The sequence below is a fragment of the Salmo trutta genome, chromosome 15 (genome assembly GCF_901001165.1).
Source record: "Salmo trutta chromosome 15, fSalTru1.1, whole genome shotgun sequence".
NCBI classification, from domain to species: domain Eukaryota; kingdom Metazoa; phylum Chordata; class Actinopteri; order Salmoniformes; family Salmonidae; genus Salmo; species Salmo trutta.
In genome coordinates this window covers 53,587,203-53,604,300 of record NC_042971.1, presented here as the reverse complement: position 1 = coordinate 53,604,300, position 17,098 = coordinate 53,587,203, and the positions used below count along the sequence as shown (strand labels likewise).

At 41.5% G+C, this 17,098-nt stretch overlaps 1 protein-coding gene across 1 annotated transcript; it reads right to left on the bottom strand.

Moving 5' to 3' along the window:
* Positions 1-1,050: 1,050 nt before the first annotated feature.
* LOC115149347 (guanine nucleotide-binding protein subunit alpha-14) lies at positions 1,051-15,979 on the bottom strand. Its single transcript, XM_029692144.1, has 7 exons — positions 15,706-15,979; positions 3,713-3,897; positions 3,405-3,559; positions 3,057-3,185; positions 2,569-2,698; positions 2,159-2,312; positions 1,051-1,830 (listed from the first exon to the last, which is right to left on the bottom strand). The coding sequence occupies exons 1-7, from the start codon at positions 15,824-15,826 to the stop codon at positions 1,637-1,639; spliced, it is 1,068 nt and encodes a 355-aa protein (XP_029548004.1). The 5' UTR covers positions 15,827-15,979; the 3' UTR covers positions 1,051-1,636.
* Between the last annotated feature and the right edge of the window lie 1,119 nt (positions 15,980-17,098).

Below are 17,098 nucleotides of genomic sequence, written 5' to 3'. Positions count from 1 at the left end.
GCACCTATTACAACACAAATGTAAACTAAGGAACTTTGACGCTGTGGGCATATTTTCCCTTTACTTCCTCTTAACTTGCAGGGACTGTGCAGGCAGGATCGGCAACATTCTTCCCAGGGTATTTTTCTCATCAACCATGTCATACAGATGGAATAGCCTACTGATACCCCATCTCATAATATGGTAGATGTTCAAGAGACTGTCTGTTAGTTCTTACAATTCATACTTTTTACAATCAAATTCAATCAAATGTATTTTATAAAGCCCTTTTACATCAGCAGTTGTCACAAAGTGCTTTACAGATACCAAGCATAAAACCCTAAAGAGCAAGCAATGGAGAAGCACAGTGGCTAGGAAAAACTCCATGGTTGTTCTTTGGGGGTTTAGGCTGGGTATCTGTATAGCACTGTGACAACTGCTGATGTAAAAAAAAAAGTAAAAAGTAAAAATATATATACACACAACCGTTCAAAAGTTTGGGGTCACATAGAAATGTCCTTGTTTTTGAAAGAAAAGCACATTTTCTGTCCATTAAAATAACATCAAATTGATCAGAAATACAGTGTAGACTTTGTTAATGTTGTAAACGGCTGATTTTTTGGGGGAATATCTACATAGGCGTACAGAGGTCCATTATCAGCAACCATCACTCCTGTGTTCCAATGGCACGTTGTGTTAGCTAATCCAAGTTTATCATTTTAAAAAGCTAATTGATCATTAGAAAACCCTTTTGCAATTATGTTAGCACAGCTGAAAACTGTTATGCTGATTAAAGAAGCAATACAACCGGCCTTCTTTGGACAAGTTGATTATCTGGAGCATCAGCATCTGTGGGTTCGATTACAGGCTCAAAATGACCAGAAACAAAGAAAATTATTCTGAAACTCGTCAGTCTATTCTTGTTCTGAGAAATGAAGGCTATTCCATGCGAGAAATTGCCAAGAAACTGAAGATCTCGTGCAACGCAGTGTACTACTCCCTTCACAGAAGAGCGCAAACTGGCTCTAACCAGAATAGAAAGAGGAGTGGGAGGCCACGGTGCACAACTGAGCAAGAGGACAAGTACATTACAGTGTCTAGTTTGAGAAACAGACGCCTCACAGGTCCTCAACCGGCAGCTTCATTAGATAGTACACGCAAAACACCAGTCTCAACGTCAACAGTGAAGAGGCGACTCCGGGATGCTGGCCTTCTAGGCAGAGTTCCTCTGTCCAGTGTCTGTATTCTTTTGCCCATCTTAATTTTTTCTTTTTATTGGCCAGTCTGAGATATGGCTTTTTCTTTGCAACTCTGCCTAGAAGGCCAGCGTCCCAGAGTCGCCGCTTCACTGTTGACTCGCAAAACACCAGTCTCTATGGAGAGTTCTCAACGTCAACACTGAGCATGAGGACAAGTACATTAGATTCACAATAATTTGATGTTATTTTAATGGACAAAAAATGTGATTTTCTTTAAAAAACAAGGACATTTCTAAGTGACCCCAAACTTTTGAATGGCAGTGTATATCAAAATGTTTCTGAAGTCTAGCTATAGTAAGAAAGTGTGTTATTCACGACCACAGTTACTCCGTAGCAAAACTGTAACCAAACTAAAATAACACGTTTGTAGCATATACAGATCTTTGACCACGCTAGTCCTAAACCCCTAACCCGAACCGATCCAGGTTTTCTTGGAAGACTGTGTCCCTGACAGCTTTGGAGACAACTCTGATGTTCTCTGTATCGGTAGCACAGGTGAAGTGATTGTACAGAGATTTGTGACGCCCTATGTGCTGCTCTTTGTACATATTCAGGATGAACATCTTAGCAGACTCTGCATCTCTCTGTGGACCTTTAAAAAAATACATTTATGAAAAATAATGTACGTAAAATACACTGGGAATCGCTTCGTGCATAATACGGTCAGAGTTGGGGTCAATTCCAGTTCCTGTCACTTGAATTGGATATGGACTCTGTTTTTTTAATATATAGGAATGAACTCTAATTCACTGGAATTTAGGTGGAATTGACCCCAACCATGGATATGTAAAAGTTATTGACACACACATATCAAGGCATAACTATCCAGTGTACTTAGGAAAGTACTCAGCAAGGTTGGAGTATAGCATGAATATACAACTAAATGCATGACTACCAGTGTACTAGTCTAGTGTACTAACCAGTGAACGCTGAGAAGTAGTCTGCTAGGTTGGAGTGTAAGATCTTGTCCGCTAGGAGGTCTGTTTTGTTGAGGAAGAGGATGATGGAGGACTCCTGGAACCAGGGATAGGTGACGATGGTTGTAAACAAGGCTTTGCTCTCCTCTAATCGATTCTGCAAGGAACATAAACACATAGGAAGATTCAGATCGTGTTCAAATTTGTTATTGGTAGAATAATATACATCTAAAAACACTTAGGCTTGGAATTAAATTGAACCCTCCACAGCAGTGTTCACACAGCATCTTTGATTATACACTACTGCGCACATACACAATGAAGGGAGTCTACCTGGCAGGTAGTGGTAGTACATTTTACAGTACCCCAAATAATTTATTTGACTTTATATGACCACGGGAGAAACAACTCACCACATTGGCGTTCTCATAGAGGACCTGGTCGTACTCGCTGAGAGCCACCAGGAAGATGATGGAGGTGACCCTCTCAAAACAGTGGATCCACTTCCTCCTCTCTGACCTTTGACCTCCAACATCCACCATCCTGGTAAAAACAACACGGAACACATCTCAAATCACACTCTATTCCAGCTATAGGGCACCACCTTTAGGGTGTCATTTAAAATGCTGCCATGGGGAATACTTCCTTCCCTCATTCCCTCCACTCTTCCTTGAAGTAATCACTGGTCTAACATTACTAAATAAGTGGAGGTAAGAGCTCAACTACAGTACATAGCTTTCAAAGATCCAAACAAGTTAGATCAGAGATTACTGCAAGGAAAGAAGGAAGGAAGGAAGGATGGGTGGGTGGAAAAAAGTATAGTAGAAGTATATAAACAGAACCATAGCCTCAGTGGACAACAAGGCTCTGACAGCATTACTCCAATAGAGAGGTCACTGACCTGAAGATGACAGTCTTGAGGTCAAAGGGATACTCTATGATGCCAGTGGTAGGGACCCTGACCCTGAGGATATCCTGCAGAGTGGGGAGGTATGAGGGCGCAGCGATTCTGTCCAGGTCACTCAGGTAACTGTCATGAAAATAACAAGAAAATGCATTGGCAGTGGCACATACTTTGCTAAATACCCTAACACTAGATACCTGACTTATTATGGAGTGCATAGTCACATCTATCTATCTATGGATAAAGATCACAAATTTGGCAGAATCAAGGAGCTGGGACTTGTTGAGTGTACACGCATGTATACCTTAGCTTGGACTGAGTGAGTGGGTAAAAGACAAATCTCACTATTTGGTAGAGTCAGAGAGCTGGTACTCCCTCCTACGCTCGTAGCACGTCTGCATGCCCTGGTCACTCCACAGTCTTCTGATGCCATCCACCTGCCACGGTTCCAGGTTGGTCAATATGTCTGCCTCCACCCTGCTCAGCTTGTCTGCATGGCTCTGGAACACACAGAGATGTCGTTTTAGATATGGAAATAAAAACCTATTCATAGAGTAGATGTTCCTAGAGATTGATACTTAAACTTATGACCCAGCAAGCCCCTTTAGAAAAACACAATCATATGATATTGAATCTTCTGACAAGCTGCTTGCAATGTTCTGGTGATCTTTGAAATCAATCCGTAGGGTCTTCATGGCTTGGATCATTTTCTGAACAGCAATGACGATGTTCTGGTACACCAGCTTGGTGAAGCCTCGCTTGTCCTCCTCGGAGTAGCCCGTCCCATGGATGATCCTCATCTGCTTGATGAAGGTGCTCTTCCCACTCTCACCAGTCCCTGGGAAAGGAGAGACATGAGTCTGTGAATGTCGGTGTGTGTCAGGATTGGGCTCAATTTAGAATTGAATTGAGAGTGCCTCACAAATCCCAATTCAATTCTTGAATTTAAGTAGTAAACAGGATAAAGAATTTCAATTCAAATTTGAATTAAAGAATTTCACAAAATTAAATTCTATTTCCTATGAAATTCAAAATGCCTCTTCTAAATTAGGTGTAGTCAATACAAATATACATATTGTACATAAAACATCAAACATGTTGTTATACACATGCATATCAAATATTGATGAAACAATAGATTTTCAGGACAATCTTAGAAGGAATGATCAACGAAAACAAACATTTATGCAAATATTCTACTAATTTCCTGTTTTTGGGACTACAAACTGTCGAGGTCTATTGGAGTCAATTCCAAAATTGTGAATTGAGCACAACCCTGAGTGTATGTGTGTTTCGTTTTACTATCCTTGTGGGGACCAGAAGTCCTCATAAGTATAGTAAAACAATGAAAATATTTTGCCGGTCCCCACAAGGAAAAAGGGTATTTATGCTTATTTTTTTATTTTTGAATGGGAATCAATTGTTTAGTCCAGACAAGGATAGTAAAACAAACGTGTGTGTGAGAGAGAGAGTTTATGTACGCATGTGTACGAGAATGTGTGTGTTACATGTGGGTGTGTGTTACATAAAGGTACCACTTCATCCACATGCATTGCATACTTTGGCTTATTGGCCAATAATATGACCTTTAGAGCAGGAAAACATTGAGAAGTTTGTTAACTAAAGCTGAAGGATAAGATTGGTTTGACCTTTCTTCAATGTCCTGTAATGCTTAACGCATTCCTAAAATAACCTAAGAACAATCCATGTTTTGATAGTAAGTAGTAAAATGAACCGTGTGACAATTTTGCAATAGTGCAGTAGGCCTTCATGTAGCTATTACAATAGTACGGTGTGGCTAGTAATCATTTCACTATGAGAAATTCTGACATTAAATTGCATTGTAGTTGGGCTCACATGACTGTTGCATTAAAATGCAAGCCAGGATCAACTACTGCCACTTGTCCACATACCACACATAGCCATAACTGCTGATCAGAGAGATAAAATGTGCTAGATGACAGTTTGGATAGAAGAGAGATGCAGGTGACTCAGTTTATTTAGATAAGTGTGACGGTAGGATAGAGGCAAGTGCTTCTTGGTCCCTTTCCAAATAGTTTTGAAGGACTGTTCTATGAATGATAATGCCCACTCACCATCAGTCACTCCTAGACTACACATTCAGTCACACTTTGTACAGTACATTTAAACTATGTCATGCAGAGGTACAGACAGTCATTTAAAAAAATGTAGCCTACTGTTATTCGACCTGACTGTAATTACTCTGCCAGTAATACTAACCTTTTTCAGGACTGAAAATCACCAAGACAAAAAGTGTAGCCTTGGTCTGGAGTGACTCATACCTATTCAACTGCCCAGGGCTTCTCTGGAGAACAACTATGATAAGAAAACTTGTTCTGTCAGGGAAGATGCAGCATACTATTCCATAGAGGTGATATATAGACTAGATGTTTATCTCATGGTGTTTTACGGGTCCTAACCAATTGTGCTATTATAATATTTTTTAGCATGGTTTGTAACAAATTGTGTACATAATGTTTCTTCTAATTTCTCTTATGACCGAAAATAGCTTCTGGATATCAGACCCCCTGTATATAGCCCAGTGGCTGCTGAGGGGAGGATGGCTCATAATAAAGTCTGGAAAGGAGCAAATGGAATAGCATCAAACCATGTGTTTGATGTATTTGATACCATTCCACAGATTCCACTCCAGCCATTACCATGAGCCCGTCCTCCCCAATTAAGGTGCCACCAACCTCCTGTGATATAGCCTTGTTATTGTGTTACTTTTATGATTCATTTTTTTGGTAAATATTTTCTTAACCCTTATTTTCTTAAAACTGCATTGTTGGTTAAGGGCTTGTAAGTAAGCATTTCACAGTAAGGTTGTATTCAGCTCATGTGACAAATACAATTTGATGTGATTTGATTTGATGATTTGACGTCTAAAGAAAGCAAGTTTATAGGCTACATTGTTTTCAAATAAATATAAGGCTATTTTAATTTTTAAACATGTATATGGTGGATTATTCTGAACTTCCACAGCTTCGATTTACTTCTAACTGAAAGCCTACACCCCCCCCTCACAAAACTACAAAATTGTTATGTTCTTCCATGATTTCAAGTTAGTAGCCTTTTATTGGACAGACTAAATGGTAGGCCTATGTGGGCCGCAAAATCAAATCGTACCTAGCACCCTGAATACCCCTGCAGATTTAGAGGTCTAATGCAGCCATTTTATCTCAGTATTTCTGGGTAACAATAAAGTACCTTACTGTGATTGTTTTCAATTCAAATTGTGAAAAATAAACAAAAATAGCTTCTTAGCAAAGAGCAAATTCTCAAGCAAGAATCTTGCTAGGAGTGTCTGGGAGTGGTCTGAGTGGGTAGGGGAAACAAACATATTGGGGAAACAAACATTTGATTTATTGATTGAGACGGCAGAAACAAACATGGCTTTTCACAAGTCTTCTCCTTGCCTTACTGATGTTTGCATTTATTTACATTCTGTATAAAAACAGATTTTCATAAAAACAGATTTTATGACAATGGTTAGGTTTCAATCCAATTTTGCGACAGATTTTCATGTGAATATTTTACAATTAACTGATAAAGTGGACACTGGACAGGTTTAGATATTGGCAGAGAGGTTTGAAACTCTAAATGTGACCCGTTTCAGGAAACTAGGCGTATGTCGTGGGTCACTACGTCACAGGAGAGCCATTTGAACTTAAACCTTTTTTTTTTTTTATCAAAATAGTTTTTGGGGCAGAAATGCCTTCTCGAACACATTAACCTTCATGTGCCTTAATAAAAAACTTGTATGTAAATACGAATAAAACATTTTAATTATGAGCCTAGTTGGTTAGGCCACAGAAAAAGTCAGCAACCTTCTCGCTAGCCATGATTGGCTGAGATAATGAGTGCCGAGAGATGAATTTGGATTGGTCTGCCATATAGCACGCTTCTGTCTATTTGAGCTGGTCAGTAGGTAATCCTGTCAAAAGCAACTTTTTTTAAGAATTGCGTATTAAAACGTAACAAAAAAAGAGTTGACTATGCAAGTATCCATTTTATTAGAACTTCACTGCAACTACTGTTCAGATTACTCTCGTCTGAGTGTGCCAGAGTGACTTGACACAACAACGGGCCAAGCAATGGAAACGACACAGGACGTCTTATACATTCATCCATGTATACGGGTAAGTCTAGCAACAGTTTCAGATATTACATGTTTCTAATTTTGTCAGAAAGTTGCTAAAGCGTACTGTTAGCTAGCTAGGCTTGCTTGTTAACATTGGCTTGCTTGCTAACATTACGTTTATGATCTGTGTGTAGTAATGTTATCTCAGAATACCATTTCGCATTGCTAGTTATAGCCTAATGTTAGCTAGCTAACTAGCTAACATTTAACCTATTTGGTTAACTTTAGCTAGTTATGACAATCGGTTTCTATTGCTAGTACTCTATGGATTAAGATTATGGTTCAATGTTTAGCTAGCATGTCTAAACAAAAGACTCCACTTTGCCAGATGATTACATGACCCATCAAGTTAGCCAGGTATGTCTGACGGTGATTACAGCTATCTATTGTATAATAACGCCAAAATATTTGTATCTGGAATTTGTCTTTCAGCATCAGTAGAACCCTCCTGACTCTCCTCCACCAGTCATACAAGGAGAATGGTCTAATGCCTCCCATCAAAATAAGAGCTGGCCCAAGCAAGCACAGGTTACACCTGAAGAATGAGGACGAGTGGTGAACTTCATCAACAACTACGCAGAGGATAATGCAATAGTATTACCAGGACGCCACCCAGGACACAAACACTTTGGTGGAAAGCTACTGCCATTCCATGTGACAAAAGCAGCAGTGTGGAGTCTCTACAAGGAATCAATGCCAACACTTGGTATGTAACGCATAAGCAAAACGTTTTGATTATTTAATTGACCTCAAACACGATTGGCACTACTTTTATTGATCTAACATTATTTCTGTATTTTCTAGAGATGCGTGTAGTTGGGCTGTGTGTTATCATTTTAATTTCCAGTTTCCAAGATTATGTTTCTGTATACAGTGCTGCTGCTCTGCATATTTGTAGGTAAGTGAAACTTACCTGATAATGATGCATTAAAAAATGATCTTACGTTACATTTTCTTTTCATTAACTTAATCTTCTTTTGTTGTTTGCAGGTGCACTATCATTCTGGACCCTACGCAGCCAGGTCCCATCTCCTTTTAAACTCCTTGCAAGTGTGGCTTGTTTGGTGTCCATTGGCTTCCAGTTGAAGCTCGCATCTGCTACAAGACCATGGTGCTTGCCTACGGAGCTGTGAGGGGAACGGCACCTCCGTACCTTCAGGCTCTGATCAGTCCCTACACCCAAAGAAGGGCACTGCGTTCATCCACCTCTGGCCTGCTCGCCTCCCTACCTCTGTGGAAGCACAGTTCCCGCTCAGCCCAGTCAAAACTGTTCGCTGCTCTGGCACCCCAATGGTGGAACAAGCTCCCTCACGACGCCAGGACAGCGGAGTCAATCACCACCTTCCGGAGACACCTGAAACCCCACCTCATTAAGGAATACCTGGGATAGGATTAAGTAATCCTTCTAACCCCCCCCCCCCCACCCCCCCCCCCCCCACCCTCCCCCCAAAAAAGATATAGATGTACTATTGTAAAGTGGTTGTTCCACTGGATATCATAAGGTGAATGCACCAATTTGTAAGTCGCTCTGGATAAGAGTGTCTGCTAAATGACGTAAATGTAATGTAATGAATAACACAACAAGTCAACTACTTGATTGATGAAGGCATGACATCCAGCAAAGGCATCAGCGCAATCAACTACAAGCCTCATTTCTTCACCAACTACGGAGTTGGGGAAAAACATATGTACCTAATTTGTGATAACTGCAGTGGCCAAAACAAGAACAAGTTTGTGCTCTGGTATTGTGCCTGGCGGACCATGCACAAGCTCCACCACAGTCTGGACCTTCACTTCCTGATCACAGGCCACACCAAGTGTGCCCTCGACTGGTGCTTCGGCCTCACCAAAGCAGCGCTTCAGAAAGACCAGAGTGAACACTTTGTCTGAGATTTCTGGTGTTGTGAAGGACAGCACTGTGACAGGGGTCAACATCCCACAGCTGGTTGGACTGGAGGATGGTACGGTGCTGGTGGAAAAATACTGTATGGCTGGCAACAACACGTTGACTCTGTACTCCGCTGCCACAGTTCAAGCAGTACCAGCACTTCAGGTGAATATGATTTTCATTGCATTGTATGAGGTTATTCTTCTTATCTAAACTTGGAAGGTGAAATTATGTTGTGCAAGGTTGTAATTTCTTTTTTTTTGTTATTTCCTGTTTTACAGTTTCGATGCTCTGGAGCCTGGTGTTGTTGTCGCCAAGGAGTGTTCGGACTCAGTCGGGACCAGGTTTCAGCTGCTGCGCAACGCTAACACCCTTCCTCCCATAGATGGTCTGCCTGTTCAAGCACCACCTGGACTGGACACAGCTAGACAAACATGTTTTTGAGAAGATCAGGGAGTTTTGCGACGAAGAGGCTATGGACATCACATGCCCTACACCAAAGTCAAGGGCAGGAGAGAAACAGGCTCTCAGAATATAGATCCCCTTGTTCATGCGTGGTTCGGACGGCCCAGTCATCAGCACTATCTGCAGTGCCTCTATTCTAATAACTCTCTCCTAACACACACTCCATACATTGATGCTACAATTATAATTTATTATCCTGCTGCTCAGCCACTTTATCGCTGATTGTATGTATATAACTACCCCATCTATCACTGATATTGTTCTTGTACATACTGTATATTATTTTATTTATATTGACACTATCTATTTCTGATATTGGTACTATGCAAGTAACCATTTGGCTGTACCGTTTACACCTTCTGTAGACACCCATCCACTTGGAAATATGTGGCTGGGGGTATCATGTATCATGGTGCCGGAGAAGATGGCTGACATTTTACGTGCTCCTAACCAATTGTGTTTTTTTGCCATTTTTTTTTTGCATTCTTTGTAATTTTTTTTTTTTTTTTTACTTATTCTGTACATTATGTTGCTGCTACCGTCTCTTATGAGACCAAAAATAACTTCTAAACATCAGAACAGTGATTACTCACCACGAACTGGCAGAAGCTTTTTTTTCCTTTAACCTGTCTGGGCTAGGGGGCAGTATTTTCATGGCCGGATGAAAAACGTACCCAATTTAAACAGGTTACTACTCTGGCCCAGAAACTAGAATATGCATATTATTAGTAGATTTGGATAAAAACACTCTGAAGTTTCTAAAACTGTTTGAATGGTGTCTGTGAGTATAACAGAACTCATATGGCAGGCAAAAACCTGAGAAGAATCCAAGCAGGAAGTGGAAAGTCTGAGAAATGTAGTTCTTCTTTTGATTCTCTATCAAACCTACAGTGTCTGTGGGGTGATGTTGCACTTCCTAAGGCTTCCATTGGCTGTCTAAAGCCTTCAGAAAGTGGTTTGAGCATTCTCCTGTCACTGGGCAGATAATAGGAGCTCAGTTACTGAGTGGTCTGCCTGGCAACAAAGGGATTGGATATGCACGGTCACACGAGCACACCGTTCCTTCTTTTTCTTCTTGAATGAATATGTTATTGTCCGGTTGGAATATTATCGCAATTTTACGTAAAAAATACCATAAAGGTTGATTTTAAACAGCGTTTGACATGCTTCTAAGTACGATAATGGAACATTTTGACTTTTTGTCTCTCGTTCCGCGCTCGTGTGTTATGCCTTTGGATAAGTGATCTGTATGCACGAACAAAACGGAGTATTTGTACATAAATATGGATTATTTCGAACAAAAACAACATTTATTGTGGAAGTAGCAGTTCTGGGAGTGCATTCTGACGAAGGTCAGCAAAGGTAAGAGAATATTTCTAATACTTATTCTGAGTTTAGGTTGCCCCGAACTTGGCGGGTGTCTGAATAGCTCACCGTGATGGCTGAGCTATGTACTCAGAATATTGAAAAATGTGCTTTCTCCGTAAAGCTATTTTAAAATCTGACACAGCAGTTGCATCCAGGGGTAGTCTATCTATAATTCTTAAAATAATTGTTATTTATTTTGTTAACGTTTATGATGAGTATTTTTGTAAATTGATGTGCACATTCACCGGACGTTTTGGTGGGAATACATTTTCTGAACATCACGCGCCAATGTAAAATGCTGTTTTTGGATATAAATATGAACTTTATCGAACAAAACATACATGTATTGTGTAACATAATGTCCTAGGAGTGTCATCTGATGAAGATCGTCAAAGGTTAGTGCTTCATTTAGCTGTGTTTTGGGTTTTATTGACACATGTCCTTGCTTGGAAAATGGCTGTGTGATTATTTTTGTCTATGTACTCTCCTAACATAATCTAATGTTTTGCTTTCGCTGTAAAGCCTTTTTGAAATCGGACAATGTGGTTACATCAAGGAGAAGTGTATCTTTAAAATGGTGTAAAATAGTTGTATGTTTGAGAAAGTTGAATTAAGACATTTTGTTGTTTTTGAATTTGCCGCCCTGATATTTCACTGGCTGTGTCCCGCAGGTGGCGTAGCCTATAGAAGTTAACGAGTCCGACAAGCCCAAAGCGAAGGACATACTGCATTCCCGGGAACAGGCCCAAATCCCCATCATTGGTGTGAAGAGAAGATGGAGAAAAAGAGGATGGAGGTCGGGCTGCCTTCTGAGAATTCGTAGGCGATCAAATAAACCCCCACTTCCTTCCGTTCTACTAGCTAACATTCAATCATTGGAAAATAAAATTGCCAACCTACGAGGAACATTAAACTACCAACGGGACATTACAATTTTTAATATCTTATGCTTCACGGAGACGTGGCTGAACGACGACATTATCAACATACAGCTTGCTGGTTATACGCTGAATCGGCAAGATAGAACAGCGGCGTCTGGTAAGACAAGGGGGGGGGGGGGGGGGTCGGACTATGTATATTTCTAAACAACAGCTGATGCACGATATCTAAGGAAATCTCAAGATTTTTCTCACCTGAGGTAGATAAGCTGTAGACCACGCTATCTACCTAGAGAGTTTTCAACTGTATTTTTCGTAGCTGTCTACATACCACCACAGACCGATGCTGGCACTAAGACCGCACTCAATGAGCTGTATTCCGCCATAAGCAAACAGGGTAATGCTCATCCAGCAGGCGACGCTCCTTTAATGCAGGGAAACTGAAATCCGTTTTACCAAATTTCTATCAGCATGTTAAATGTGCAAGCAGAGGGAAAAAAAACTCTAGACCACCTTTACTCCACACACAGAGACACGTACAAAGCTCTCCCTAGTGCTCCATTTGGCAAATCTGTCCATAATTCTATCCTCCTGATTCCTGCTTACAAGCAAATATTTAGGCAGGAAGCACCAGTGACTCGGGCAATAAAAAAACTGTTCAGATGAAGCAGATGCTAAGCTACAGGACTAATATTTGCTAGCACAGACTGGAATATGTCACGGGAGTCTTCCGATGGCATTGAGGAGTACACATCAGTCATTGGCTTCATCAATAAGTGCATCAATGACGTCGTCCCCACAGTGACCGTACGTACATACCCCAACCAGAAGCCATGGATTACAGGCAACATCCGCACTGAGCTAAAGGTTAGAGCTACCGCTGTCAAGGAGCAGGACTCTAACCCGGAAGCTTAAAGGAAATCCCGCTATGCCCTGCGACGAACTATCAAATAGGCAAAGCGTCAATACAGGACTAAGATCGAATCATACTACACAGCTCCTACGCTCGTCGGAACTGGCAGTGCTTGCAAACCATTACTGACTACAAAGGGAAACACAGCCGAGAGCTGCCCAGTGACTCAAGCCTACCAGACGAGCTAAACTACTTCTATGCTGGTTTCGATTCAAATAACACTGAAACATGCATGAGAGCATCAGCTGTTCCGGACGACTGTGTGATCACGCTCTCCGCAGACGATGTGATTAAGACCTTTAAACAGGTCAACATTCACAAGGCCGCAGGGCCAGATGGATTACCAGGATGTGTACTGCGAGCATGCGCTGACCAACTGGCAAATGTCTTCACTGACATTGTCAACCACTCCCTGTCTGAGTCTGTAATACCAACACGTTTTAAGCAGACCACCGTAGTCCCTGTGCCCAAGAAGACTAAGGTAACCTGCCTAAATGACTACCGACCCGTAGCACTCACGTCTGTAGCCATGAAGTGATTTAAAAAGCTGGTCATGGCTCACATCAACACCATTATCCCAGAAACCCTAGACCTACTCCAATTTGCATACTACACCAATAGATCCACAGATGATGCAATCTCTATTGCACTCCACAATGACCTTTCCCACCTGGACAAAAGGAACACCTATGTGAGAATGCTATTAATTGACTACAGCTCAGCGTTCAACACCATAGTGCCCTCAAAGCTCATTAATAAGCTAAAGACCCTGGGACTAAACACCTCCCTCTGCAACTGGATCCTGGACTTCCTGACGGGCTGCCCCCAGGTGGTAAAGGTAGGTAGCAACACATCCGCCACACTGATCCTCAACACAGGGGCCCCTCAGGGGTGTGTGCTCAGTCCCCTCCTGTACTCCCTGTTCACTCATGACTGCACGGCCAGGCACGACTCCAGCACCATCATTAAGTTTGCCGATGACAACAGTGGTAGGCCTGATCACTGACAATGACGAGACAGCCTATAGGGAGGAGGTCAGAGACCTGGCCGTGTGGTGCCAGGACAACAACCTCTCCCTCAACGTGATCAAGACAAAGGAGATGATTGTGGACTACAGGAAAAAGAGGACCGAGCATGCCCCCATTCTCATCGACGGGGCTGTAGTGGAGCAGGTTGAGAGCTTTAAGTTCCTTGGAGTCCACATCACCAACAAACTAACATGGTCCAAGCACACCAAGGTAGTCGTGAAGAGGGCCCGACAAAACATATTCCCCCTCAGGAGACTGAAAAGATTTGGCATGGGTCCCCAGATCCTCAAAATGTTCTACAACTGCACCATCGAGAACATCCTGACTGGTTGCATTACTGCCTGGTATGGCAACAGCTCGGCCTCCGACTGCAAGGCACAACAGAGGGTAGTGCGTACGGCCCAGTACATCACTGGGGCCAAGCTTCCTGCCATCCAGGACCTCTATAGCAGGCGGTGTCAGAGGAAGGACCTACAAATTGTCAAAGACTCCAGCCACCTTAGTCATAGACTGTTTCTCTGCTACCGCTCGGCAAGCGGTACTGGAGCTCCAAGTCTAGGTCCAAGAGGCTTCTAAACAGCTTCTACCCCCAAGCCGTAAGACTCCTGAACATCTAATCAAATGGCAACCCAGACTATTTGCATTGCCCCCCCCACCCCCTCTTTTATGCCGCTGCTACCCTCTGTTATTATCTATACATAGTCACTTTAATAACTCTACTTACATGTACATATTACCTCAATTACCTCGACTAACCAGTGCCCCCGCACATTGACTCTGTACCAGTAGCCCCTGTATATATTCTCGCTCTTGTTATTTTACTGCTGCTCTTTAATTACTTTTCCTTTTATTTCTTATTCATATTTTTTAAAATGCATTGTTGGTTAGGGGCTTGTAAGTAAGCATTTCACTGTAAGGTCTACACCTGTTGTATTTGGCGCAAGTGACTAATACAATTAGATTTTATATATAGCATTTCTTTCACATGACACAGCAATTTAGTGTGTCTGGGTAAGCGTCATCTAATATTTATAAAATATTTCTATCTGGACACTTTCTGTTTGCCTGGAATTTTTCCTTATTATAGGTGACTACTAACTGCCACTGTTAGTCTTAATCTTTACTACACTACTCACTGTTTTGCGCATGACCTCCCGTGTGAATCCTTAAAGAGATGGGTGGGGCTGGCTTAAGAGGGTGTGAACAATGCTGAATGGGTGTAGACAAAGGAGAGCTCTCCAGTAGGTACCAAAATATTCAAAGGCTATTTTCTCAAAAGTGAGTTTACAAGTTTGTCAACTTTCAAAGCAGAATTACTTTCCCATTGTTCCTCAGATGCAGTGTATGATATACAATTTTGTAGCTCTGAGTCTCTACTTGTATCCAATGCAAAAAACACAATTTCAACTTTTGCTACCTAATACGGAATTGAGCCAGCCGGTCACCTATTTGTTATTGGTCTATTTACTAATTTACCGCCAAAACAGGCCGACATATCAGGCAGTCTTTTCAAACAGCTCTTACACTAAAAAGGGATTATCATTGTTTTCACCATTTCACAGTATTATTCCAACCTCATTCCACAGTATTATTCCAACCTCCTTCCACAGTATTATTCCAACCTCATAGTGTGGAAATACATTTAAAACCCAGGAAATGTAGTTTGACTGCACTGGGTCTTTAAATGGCACTGATCCATAGCAGAGTAAAGACAAGTCGAGTTACGAGTTCAAACTAAACCGCAGAGGATGGGAACCACTTGAGGAAAGTCAAATGTTCATTTGCAAGATTAAAATAATTGTCGAAACGCTATCTAGACTAGGCCTATTCCTCTAACAATTATTTATTGACATAAAATCAACTTGGAGTAGCGTAGTTAACTATGCCTCGCGCATAAAGTTGCCGAATAACCAATTATACAAATCATACGCCATGACTCACCTAAAAGCAACAACTTTATCTCCCGGTGAGATTCTCTCTTGTCCCGGCGAAGCTGTCTCTCAATCTCCTGATGTATCTTATTTCTCTCCAATTCTTCAGCCGACATACAGCATTCACCCATATTGGTGCCGTCCGTAGGTAAGGTGAGGCAGATGGATAATGATTTTTCTTCCAACCAGGGGGATGCAGGTCAAGATAACGTCCTCCGTCTCTGTCAAAATTCAGAAGTCATGCTTACGTGAAGGAACCGGGTCGCATTCCTAACATGCATTTAAACCAGAAGCAGGTGATGTAAGCCAGGGTTTCCCAAACTCGGTCCTGGGCCCCCCCTAGGTGCACGTTTTGTTTTTTGACCTAGCTGATTCAAATGACCAAGTCATCATCAAGCTTCGATTATTTGAATTGTTTTGAATTATTAATCAAATGGCCACCTGGACTATTTACATTGCTGCTACTCACTGTTTATTATTTATGCATTGTCACTTTACCCCTACCTACATGTACAAATTACCTTGACTAACCTGTACGCCACAGATTGACTCAGTACCCCCTGTATATAGCCTCTTTATTGTTATTTTGTGTGACTTTTTATTCCATTTTTTACTTTAGTTTATTTAGTAAATATTATCTTAAACTACATTGTTGGTTAAGGGCTTGTAAGTAAGCATTTCACGGTAAGGTCTGATTTTGATTTGAATCGGCCATGCGTTGCTCTAACGACTCTCGTTGGTGGTAGGAAGAGTAGACCAAAGCGCAGCGTGGAAAGTGTTCATGATTCCTTTATTCAGAAAAACACTTAAACAAAATACCAAAAGCGCACAGTTCTGTCAGGCACGGACACTAAACAGAAAACAAGATCCCACAAAAACACAAAAGGAAAATGACAACTTATATATGATCCCCAATCAGAGACAACGATAGACAGCTACCTCTGAGTGGGAACCACACTCAGCCCCCCCCCCCCCCCACAAACACACACACAAGTTGGGTTGTAATTATTTTCCATTTTACAGGTAAGGTAACTGTCACCAAGTAGGTTTACCACTGGGTTTACAATAAGGAGTGTGCCTGCCAGTTGAACAATGCAACAATGACCTCATTATATTTTACATTTTAGTCATTTAGCAGACACTCTTATCCAGGGTGACTCAGTTAGTGCATTCATCTTAAGATAGCTAAGTGGGACAATCACATATTACAGGCATAGAAAGTATATTTTTCCTCAATAAAGTAGCTCTTTTTATCTAAATGTCCTCATGAAGGAGTAGCCTAGCCTAGTATGATTCTGACCTATGAAGCCTACAGGAAAGTGTCACTATGATAGCACCCACCTTGGTCTCTTTTGGTGCCAATAGTATCCAGCTCTAAATCAGCAGCAGGACATCCATCCCTG

Bases quoted from the DNA above. Each gene is read 5' to 3' on its own strand.
- LOC115149347 (XM_029692144.1), bottom strand. From the start codon at position 15,826: ATGGGTGAATGCTGTATGTCGGCTGAAGAATTGGAGAGAAATAAGATA. The intron at 3,898-15,705 runs GTGAGTCATGGC...CTCCTTTCCCAG, and splicing joins GATAAAGTTGTTGCTTTTAG to GGACTGGTGAGAGTGGGAAG. The intron at 2,313-2,568 runs GTGAGTTGTTTC...TGTTCCTTGCAG, and splicing joins TCTATGAGAACGCCAATGTG to AATCGATTAGAGGAGAGCAA.